Raw genomic sequence first — 9,978 nt, 5'->3', positions numbered from 1 at the left:
AGGGTTCACACCTGGGCTTCGGCCTGCACCAGGTGTGGGGCACCTGCCCCCGAGACAGGCACAGGTGTCTGAGGGGAATGTCAGGAGACGTAGCCCCGGTCCTGGCCGGGGGCTCCTTGTGTTCGTTCCAGGCTGCCCTGGAGAAGCCGCGGGCCTGGGCAGCCACCGCCTGCCTCACTTTCCTCACCTGAGCCGGGGGATGCCCTGGTCCCCTCCCACCTGCGGGGGAGGCTGGGGCAGGGGAGGCCCAATTTGCAGACTCTGTGCCCCCAGCTACGGGGACAAGGGAGGGAGGGGCCTAGGGACACAGGCCCCCCAGGACAGCACCGCCCAGGGGTGCCAGGTCCTGAGTGACATCTCTCCAGGGACTCGGGGAGCCTGAGTGCCAGGGCTGTGCCTTGGGCCTGGATGACAGGAGGGAGGGGGCGGTGGCCGGGCGGCCTGCCCTGGGACATGCCTGATTGTCGCTGACTGACTCACCCCACTTCAAAGGCCTAGGCCCCACGCAGCTATTTAACCACCAGCCGAGCCCTTGCTCCGGAATTCTGCTCTGCGGGTAGCTGGCGCCCCACCCCAGACCCGCTCCTCACCTGGGCAGGTGCCTCTCCTCCTCCCAGCCCGCCCGCACGGCCGGTGGCCGCAGGGATGCTGGCCCCCTCCGGCCCCGCCGCGGCCGGGCAGGTGTCCCTGTGGCACCACTACCTCGGGGCCATCCGCTCGCGGGCGGCGCCCCGGGTGCAGGACTACCAGCGCGCGGAGAACGTGCTGCTCACGGTCCTGGAGCGCGTGCACGCGCTGGACGCGCGCTTCGTGGTGGACTACTCCCGCGACCTGGAGGCCTTCCAGTTCGCGCTGCGCTCCTCGGACGGCCCGCTGCGCGTGGAGGTGCCCCTGCGGGTGGACGCCGAGGCCCTGCTGATTGAGGAGCCCGGGCCCGCCGAGCCGGGGGGCGGCCCCCCGACCTGCCGCCTGGGCGTCCCCCGCGAAGGGGCCGGCTTGGAGCGCTGGACCAGCGACGACGTCTTCAGCGCCTGCGCGGAGGACGGCGCCGGGTGCCGCGGCCACATCGAGCCCGGCAAGGTCCTGCGCGTGCTCAGGGACCTGCTGGTGGCGGCCATCGTGCACTGCAAGCACCACAGCCTCATCGCGCCAGGTAGTGCACGCGTGTGAGTGCTGCGTGTGGTCGCACAGCCATGTGAGTGTGCTCACGGGGTGACCTGCCCACTGCGTGGGTGTCTGTGTGCACGGGTGAGTGCTGCGTGTGGTCACACAGCCGTGTGAGTGTGCTCACGAGGTGACCTGCCCACTGCGTGGGTGTCTGCGTGCATGCGTGTGAGAGCTGTGTATGGTTGCACAGCTGTGTGACTGTGCTCACGGGATGACTTGCCCACTGCATGGGAGTCCGTGTGCATGCGTGAGAGCTGTGTGTGGTTGCATAGCTGTGTGACTGTGCTCACGGGATGACTTGCCCACTGCATGGGAGTCCGTGTGCATGCGTGAGAGCTGTGTGTGGTTGCACAGCTGTGTGACTGTGCTCACAGGGTGACTTGCCCACTGCACAGTGTCCACATGCCTGTGTGTGAATCCTGCATGTGGTCGCACAGCCATATGAATGTGTGCCCACAGGGTGACCTGCCCACTGCATGGGAGTCTGTGTGCAAGTGTGTGAGTGCACATGCGTGTGATCACCGTGCATGTGTGCACGGCGTGTGTTGTCAGTGTGCGTGTCGGGGGCACGTGAGCTGGGAGACATCACTGTGAGGTCCAAACACCTCCCAAAAGTCGGGCCGTGCGTTTCGCGTTCTCTGGGTTTTACGTGGTGATCTCCATAGTGGGGTCTTCGCGGTTGCGACTAACTGGCCAAAGCCTCTCGGCAGGGGCTGCTCTGCTGCTCCCCGCTTCCAGTGTCTGGCTGGGAGGGGTGCGTGTGCACGCGTGTGCGAGTGCAGCAGTGGGCATGCATGTGTGCCCGTGTGCTCATGCCTGCATCCACTTACGGCCCAGTTGCTAAGTGGTGTCTTGGGCCCCAGGTTGGACCTCACCTGTGCCCGCCACCTGGCCCAGTCTCTCCTCTGGGGTCTCCTTGCTGTGATCTGGGGTGAATCTGAGCCCGGGTGGGCAGGGTCCCCCGGGGGGGGGGTGGTGGACACCGTGGCCTCCTCCAGCAGGGCCGCGTGCTGGGGCTGCGAGGTCAGGCACAGCCTGCGCAGGGGCCAGGATGGCGGCCTGAGCGAAGGGGCCGTCCTCCTGGGTCAGGGCGAGACCTCAGGCTGTCCTGGCAGGGCACTGGGACCCCACAGAATGTCCTGCTTCCCTTGGGGGGGGGACAGGCCTGTCACAGGTGAGCCATGCATGTCCTCACAGGGGTTTGTCACCTCAAGTCCCCTCCCTGGTGTTCGACCCTTACATCAGTGGTGGCGGGGGGAGGTCAGCTGCCTGACTGAGGGGCAGGTCCGGCTGCACATCCAGGTGGGCCCGGCAGTGGGGGACCCACCTTTCCTCCGGCACGTCCGGTGGTCAGGGAAGGGGTGTCGGCACAGCACGCGGCTGGGAGATCCAAAGGGTCCTCGGCTCCTGGACATATGTCCAACGCTGGAGGGACCCCACCGAAGCCCCTCCCCACACCTGCCTGGTGTCTGGGCCAAGTGACCAGCCTGACCTCTCGGCCGCCAGAGCCTGTCATCAGGTGTCGGATTCTGGCCGCCCATGCCAGCCCTCACCCTGCCCTGCAGCCTGTGAGCACCTTACCTGGTCGTCTCCTGAACCTCCTAATTACCTCGAGTGGCTGGGGAGACCATTTCTGTCCCTTGTCTGACCTGACACAGCCGTGGCCACCCGGCCCTGTCACCCATGGGCCCACCTGGGAGACGGACCCACCTGCTGGGTGGGTAGGAGGCTCTGCCGGGCCCTGCAGCCATCTGGTTCAGTCTGTGCTGCCAGCCGCCCCCCCCAGCCCTGCCTTCCCCCAGGGGGCCCCTGCGCTGGGTGTGCGGGAAATTCCAGGCATTGTTTCCTGACACTCAGCTTAGCAGGGAGCTGGGGTCACGGGTTCAGGTTGCCCCCACCCTGGGAACCGGTGTGACCAGCCGGGGCCGTGGTGGGGCTGGCTGCCCTCCAAGCTGCCACTGCCTGACAGCACGTGCAGCCGGCAGTGGACAAGGACACGCAGCCACCCATGGTGGCCTTAGGGTGTGGAGAGGGCCGGTCCCTCCCTCATGCTAGGGGCCACGTGGGAATAGAGTGGCCCAGGTGGCGGGGCCCGACTGCTGTGGTGGGTGCCGGGGGGTGGAGGGGTGGCTCAGAGCTGCCCAGTGGGTGACGGTGGCTGCAGAGGGGGCGACAGCTGGGGCGGCTCCTTCCTGAAGGGCCCCAGCGCTGGGTGGGGGGACACAGCCCCATGCTCACCCACAGGAAGATCTTTCTCCAAGGGGCAGGTGAGGGGGATCCCTTTGGAACCTGCCCATGTGCCGGTCTGGGCCTGGCTCCCAGCGGGTCGGGTGGGCTGCCCTGACCTCTGACCTGCGCACCCCACTGTGCTGACCTCTCCTCCCACACAGACCTGAAGCTGGGGCCCGGCCAGAGTGTGAGGACCAGCTGGTGCAGGCCTGTCCCCTAGACCCAAGTTGGACGTGGGGATTTCTGTGCACATGGTTGATCGGGGAGGCTTCCAAGGGGCAGGAGGGGCAGGTCTGGATCCCTCCTGGCCCAGCCTGGGCAGTCGTGGGGTGAGCACAGTCTCCGGGGGGACCTGGGCCCCAGGCAGCCTCGGGAAGGCGTGGATAGATGCCATCACGGCTGGGCTGCAGGGTGCAGGACACACAGAAACCCCGTCCCTGAGGCCGCCATGTCCGTAGCTGACCGCCGTGCGGGTGACCGGCCTTGCTGCCTGGGCGGGTGCATCCTGGGGGCCGGGAGGGACACAGGTGTCCTGGTGGGGGCTGCAGGTGAGAGGTGTCGAGGGGTCTGGGGCTGAGTGGCAGCGGGGTGGCTGGGGAGTGTCCCTCGGGGCCGGGCCGGGCGGGAGAGCAGCCGCGTGGCCGTTGCAGGTTCGCTCAGCGCGGCCAGCCTGCGGGAGGAGCCTCTGTGCCTGACCCTGCTGGTGTCCAGCGGCTGGAGGACCGTCCGCTTCAGCCTGGTGCCCGTGGTGCGCAGGAGGCAGAGGCTGCCCGCCCTGGAGGGGGCCCAGCTCACGCCCGGCTTCCCGGCGGGCAGCGTGGCGAGGATCATCGGCCACGGGGTGGACCTGGTGCCGGCCAGCACCCAGCTCTGGAGGTAGGCGCGCCCGGGCTGCGGGGTCCTGTGGGGGCAGGGAGGGGGTCGGCCGCCGCCTGTGTGCTCCCCACCCTTGCAGGAGGGTCTGTGGGTCCGCCTGCCTCTGCCCTGGGGGCACCTGTGTCCCACTGAGTTACTGGGGTCTCTGGGGGACCTGGGGGGCCGGTCGCTCTCAGAGCTGCTGAGGAAGGGGGGCTCATCCTCTCCCAGGCGGGGGCAGGGTGTGGGGTGTGGCAGAGCTGAGACCACGGTGCAGTCTCGTCACCCAGCCGCTGCCGCCCTTGGCGGGAAAGTCAGGGGACTTGTCCAGGGCAGCGAAGGGTCCCTGAGCTTGGGGAGGGGTCCCCACACGGTGGGGAGCTGGGTCTGGTGGCATCGCCCACCGGGGCTGCGCCCCCCAGATTCCAGTGCCCCTCCCCCCCCGTGGCCCCCACTGGTGTTTAGCAGCAGATCCCCCCCACAGACCCCTGCTGGCCCTGGAAGTCTGTCGGCCCCCTGGGGTCCCTTGGTCTCTGTCCCCAGCAGCTGTGATCTGCGTCTGAGAGAGGGAGGACGGGGACACGGGTGTCCTCTGTGCCCCCAGGGACCCCAGGCCGCGGGCAGGGCCAGAGCCCCGCCTAGACCTGACAGCACCTCACACAGCACCTGCAGGCAGGGTTGTCACGACGACGGCCCATGCACCTGAGGGACACCCTGAGACAGTGGCACTCCCTCCGATGACGCTTGTCAGGCTGGGCTACAGGGGGAGGAGGCGGCTCGCAGGGCGCCAGTGAGCCCACCCTGCCCCGGCGTCCCTGGTTGACCCCTTGGCACGGAGCGGGGGCTGTGACCAGGCTCCCGAATGGCTGCCCACCTGCTAGGAAGGGCAGGGCCTGGGCTGAGCCGTCAGTTTGGGCCAGTGAATGGGAAAAGGGTGTTTCCCAGCCCTGTCCCCGCGTGGGGGCTGGGCAGACGACGGCTCAGCTGTGAGGCTCTGCAGGGAGGGGGGAGGCGCATGGTGGCGGGGCCCCGGCGTTGCACCCCTAGAACATGGTGAGCACCTCCCGTGTGCAGCGGCCTGAGCTGTGGGCACGGTGGGGGAGGGGCAGAGACTCAGGGCCTGTCCCAGCCCTGTCCCCGTGTGGTGTGGGGGGCTGGGCAGATATCGGCTCAGGAGTGAGGCTCTGCAGGGAGGGGGCGCATGGCAGCGGGTTGCAACCCTTGCACGGAAAACAGCGAGCTCCTCTGGTGTGCAGTGGTCTGAGTTGCAGGCACAGTGGGCGAGGGGCAGAGACTTGGGGGTCCTGTGGCTGCCCTGGGTCTGGCTTGGGCTGCACAAATGGGCCGTGGCCGGGGAGGGGCTGTCACACCCCGGGAGGGGGGCGCTGGCACCTGCCCTGGGGCCGGGTGCTGCTGCTCCACGCTGGGCAGGTCGGGGGCACCTTCCCTTAGGGGCTCCCTGTGCTGCTCCATGAGCTGGGAGTCTCCATGGATACTGGGTGCTCACCCCAGAAAGCCGGCAGCGCAGGTCCTGGGGCTGCTCGGGCCCAGGCCGTCCCGGAGGGCAGGACACGGTGCAGCACGGCCACCGCCGCCGGGGCTGACTGCCGCACCCACCTGTGGGCCCCCAGGACGTCCACGGACTACCTGCTCACCAGGCTGCTGGCCGCGCTGGGCGCCCTGCAGGGCCACCGCCTGGACAGCCTCTCTGTCCTCGACCGGGTGAACCACGAGAGCTGGCGCGACGGCGGCCGCCGTGCCGGCCTGACCTTCAGCCACCTGAAGGTACGGGGAGGGAGGGCCCGGCGGGCACCCCCCACCCCCGCCTGCATCTGTAACCTGGGCACGAGGGCAGGGCACCCGGCTTGTCCCCCGCCAGCCCAAGTGGTCTCTCCCGGGGTGTGAGGAGGTGGGGCCACGCCTCATGGACATGGCTGCAGGGCGCCGTGGCCTTTGCAGCCCCTGGTCTTGGGCCCTGGAACCCTCCCAGCCCTGGACACTGTTTGGTGGGGCCCTGGGGTTGTCAGTGCTGAGGGTCCCTGCCCAGCCAGTGTCCCCCCTGAGGGGACCCGGCCGTCCTCCTGGAGTCTGTGGACGCCACCCGGCCGGGGGCCTCCTCTGCACCCCTCCCTGCTGCCTGCCCGCCCAGCTGCTGGCAGGACCAGGCCCTTCCAGGGCTTTGTACCCTCACCTGCTGACCGCAGGGAGAGGCAGGCCAGCCCCAGCCGCAGCCGCAGCCCCACAAGGCGGTCACGGAGGAGCAGGCGGGGCTGGGAGTCTTGGGGTCCCGCCTGGTGGGGCCCGGCCTGAGCCCTGTGGCTGCCGAGTGCTGCTCCGTGAGTGGGGTGGCCCCACCTGGCTCTGCCACGGTCCCCTGTGTGACCTGTGGCCTGAGGTGGAGTTTCCAGCCGTCCCCAGGAGGATGGAGGGGCACCTGGACCGCCGAGAGCTCAGCTCTTGTTGCTCTTAGGCAGTCGTCTGGGCCCAGGCATCAGGAGCACACAGATCGGGGATTGTGGCAGAGCCGTGGGGCCTGCTGGGTTGGGCTGCAGCAGAAGAGTAGGAGCTCCTGGGGGTGGGGGCATGAGATAAAGGCCAGGAGGAGGGTGGGAGCCCCAGAAGACCCTGGAGAGGGGCTGGTGGCTGGGGTGGGGTAAGTGGAGGGTGGAGGGAGGGGTTGAGGTGGGGCTGGGGGTGAGGCTGAGCCCTGGGGGGGCTGAGGGAGGTGCAGGGGGGTGGGGGGCCGAGGGAGGTGCAGGGGGGTGGGGGGCCGAGGGAGGTGCAGGGGGGTGGGGGGCCGAGGGAGGTGCAGGGGGGTGGGGGGCCGAGGGAGGTGCAGGGGGGTGGGGGGCTAAAGGAGGTGCTGGGGGGTGGGGGGCCGAGGGAGGTGCAGGGGGGTGGGGGGCTGAGGGAGGTGCAGGGGGGTGGGGGGGCCAAGGGAGGTGCAGGGGGGTGGGGGGCCGAGGGAGGTGCAGGGGGGTGGGGGGCCGAGGGAGGTGCAGGGGGGTGGGGGGCCGAGGGAGGTGCAGGGGGGTGGGGGGCTAAAGGAGGTGCTGGGGGGTGGGGGGCCGAGGGAGGTGCAGGGGGGTGGGGGGCTGAGGGAGGTGCAGGGGGGTGGGGGGCCGAGGGAGGTGCAGGGGGGTGGGGGCCGAGGGAGGTGCAGGAGGGTGGGGGGCCGAGGGAGGTGCAGGGGGGTGGGGGGCTGAGGGAGGTGCAGGGGGGTGGGGGGCCGAGGGAGTTGCAGGGGGGTGGGGGGCCGAGGGAGGTGCAGGGGGGTGGGGGGCCAAAGGAGGTGCATGGGGTGGGGCCCTGGGGAGCCTCCAGGCTGGGCTGCAGGTGGGGAGGGGCCAGGGACTCTGATGGGGACTTCGGGGGTGGGGAGAGGTGGGAGCAGGGCAGGGGTGGGGGTGGCAGAGGCAGGCGGGCGGGGCCTGACCGGACCCCGCGGCCCGCCCGCAGACGGTGCTGCTGTGGGCCTGCGTGCTGTTCCCGGCGCCGGAGGACTGGGCGGAGCTGCAGGGCGCTGTGTACCGCCTGCTGGTGGTGCTGCTCAGCTGCCTGGCCACCAGGAACCTGCCCCACTTCCTGCACCCCGAGCTCAACCTGCTGCAGGACGGCGGCCTGGACCTCAACGCCGTCTACCAGCGCGTGGAGGCCTTCGCCAGCCAGCCCGAGGCGTCCCTGCGCATCCACGCCACCCACCTGGGCCGCAGCCCGCCGCCGCGCATCGGGGGCGGGGTCAAGGCGCTCCTGCAGCTGCCGGCCAGCGACCCCGCCTACTGGGCCACCGCCTACTTCGACGTCCTGCTGGACAAGGTGGGCGCCTGCTGCCAGCCGGCCGGGGCTGCTGGGAGGGGCAGGAAGCCGGTCCGAGGCCGCTCCCCGGTTTCCACCAGGCTCGTTGCACACCTTCCCACCTGGGGCTCTGCTCCTCCTGAAAGGGGGTGGCCTTCCTTGGCCTTGTGGGGACAGACTCCCGCAGCGACCAGGACCCTGGGGTCCCTGAGTCCCTCCGGCCTGCCGTGGGGGGTCCTGGCTGCCCCTCCTGGAGCCCCCAGGTTCTGCCTGCCGGCGGAGTCTGCCCTTCCCCACCCCCACACGGCCCCCTCCTTCCCCCCCTACCCCCAGGAATGGGCACAGCCCCCTTGCAGGGCTCCTCCTTGGCCTTTCTCTGCAGCCTCTCCTGTCCCAGCGGCAGCAGGGCAGGGCGGGGCTGCCGTGGTGTTGGGTTTCTCCTGCCTTGTTTTGGCAAACTCTGCCCGCTTTGGGGGCTGGCAGCCTCTTGGCGTCCCCTCTCCACCTGCCGCTTACGAACTGCTACCCGAAGTCGGCAGGCCCCGGGAGGGATGGGCCCTTCTCTGTCCTGGGTGGGTGGGTGGGTAGGGGGTGATGCACAGTCAGCTCTCAGCTGCACCTAGTGGGGCCGCCTCTGTGAGCAGCCCGGCCCAGGGTCCCTGCGTGAGAGGAAGGCCAGGCGGGGGAGGACGCCAGGGCTGGTCGCTTGCAGGGGGCCCTTCCGGGCGGATTCCCCAGGGCAGTACGGCTGGTGCGGCCCAGGCCGGCCAGTGGCTCCCTGCCCTGTCCCCGCCCTGCCTGCTCGTGACGGCCCCACCTGTAGTTCCAGGTCTTCAACATCCAGGACAAGGACCGGATCTCGGCCATGCAGAGCATCTTCCGGAAGACCAAGACCCTGGGTGGCGAGGAGAGCTGAGCCGGCGCCCACAGCCTCTCTGCACTGCCCCGGGGGAGACATGGAAGGACGTTCGCAGGAGGGACGGGCTTCTCCATGAGGTGGGCGGGGGAGGGGCGTTGTCCCCAGGGCCACCCCCAGACTGCCCCAGGGGGGTGGGGACGGCCTCTGAGAACCAGAAAACTGCAGACGTCCGGGGCCTCCTCGCCAGGTGAGGCCCGGGTGAGGGTACAAGGCCTTCACCAGACGCTTGTCGGCCCCTCGTGCGATGGGGTCAAGAAAACCGTGTTTCCGCCCGGGGGCTCGTCCTGCCCACACCGTACAGTGACAAAATACCGCGTGTTTGGTCTGAGATAAATGCGTGCACTGGATTTACCCGTGTGCCCTCCCCTTCTTGCGTGCCCACATGGAACACACCCCGCAGAAGCGCGCAGGGCGCAGTCAAGCCTTCCCCTTCCTCGACACGGCCTCCTTGCCCGGTGTCCCCACGTCCTCGCGCTCAGGGGACGCCACGGCACGCGGGCCACTGCCCGGCGCCAGTCCGTCTGCCCCCCCCCATCACTGCAGACGTGCCCCTCTGGCGTGAGATGCCCCTCCTGGCAGCTGACGCCCGGCCCGTCTGTGCCGGCCACCCTGCGTCCCCACCCGCGTCCTCTCCTCCGTCCCCAGCCAGCGACCCCCACGGCCAGCCCCAGGGACCTTTCCCGCCGCCCGTCCTCTGTGGCCTCTCAGGGGTGTCTGCCCCTCTGCTCTGAGCCGCAGCCCCACCCTGGGCTCTGGGAGGGGACGAGGGGACTGGCCACTGCACGGCGCCTGTGCAGCAGCCACTCCCGGAGTCCTCCCAAAGGAGCCGCACGCCCATGGCAGGGGTGCTCAGGTCCCTCGGGGCTGCAGGGCCCCGCGCCTGAGCCGACACCAGTGCGGGGCCCCAAATGCCATCGTGCCCCTCCGAGGCTGGGGCTCGTAGGAGACAGAACCTTGGTCCACATCACCATGGTGTCTGATGGGTCCAAATGGTCCAGGCCCACCGCGTGTTC

The 9,978-nt window shown here is 69.8% G+C and overlaps 1 protein-coding gene across 1 annotated transcript; it reads left to right on the top strand.

The window, feature by feature from the left end:
• The first annotated feature begins 496 nt into the window (after positions 1-496).
• Positions 497-9,310, top strand: MAB21L4 (mab-21 like 4). Its single transcript, XM_012755600.2, has 5 exons — positions 497-1,153; positions 4,047-4,272; positions 5,883-6,036; positions 7,711-8,067; positions 8,870-9,310. Exons 1-5 carry the CDS (start codon positions 646-648, stop codon positions 8,960-8,962), a joined length of 1,338 nt encoding a protein of 445 aa, XP_012611054.2. The 5' UTR covers positions 497-645; the 3' UTR covers positions 8,963-9,310.
• The last annotated feature ends 668 nt before the right edge of the window (positions 9,311-9,978 follow it).

Source organism: Microcebus murinus, chromosome 8, assembly GCF_040939455.1.
Source record: "Microcebus murinus isolate Inina chromosome 8, M.murinus_Inina_mat1.0, whole genome shotgun sequence".
Taxonomy (NCBI): Eukaryota; Metazoa; Chordata; class Mammalia; order Primates; family Cheirogaleidae; genus Microcebus; species Microcebus murinus.
Note: the sequence above shows the minus strand (reverse complement) of the source record. Positions and strands in the feature narration are given on the sequence as shown.

Bases quoted from the DNA above. Each gene is read 5' to 3' on its own strand.
- MAB21L4 (XM_012755600.2), top strand. From the start codon at position 646: ATGCTGGCCCCCTCCGGCCCCGCCGCGGCCGGGCAGGTGTCCCTGTGG. The intron at 4,273-5,882 runs GTAGGCGCGCCC...GTGGGCCCCCAG, and splicing joins GCCAGCACCCAGCTCTGGAG to GACGTCCACGGACTACCTGC. The intron at 6,037-7,710 runs GTACGGGGAGGG...GCCCGCCCGCAG, and splicing joins TGACCTTCAGCCACCTGAAG to ACGGTGCTGCTGTGGGCCTG.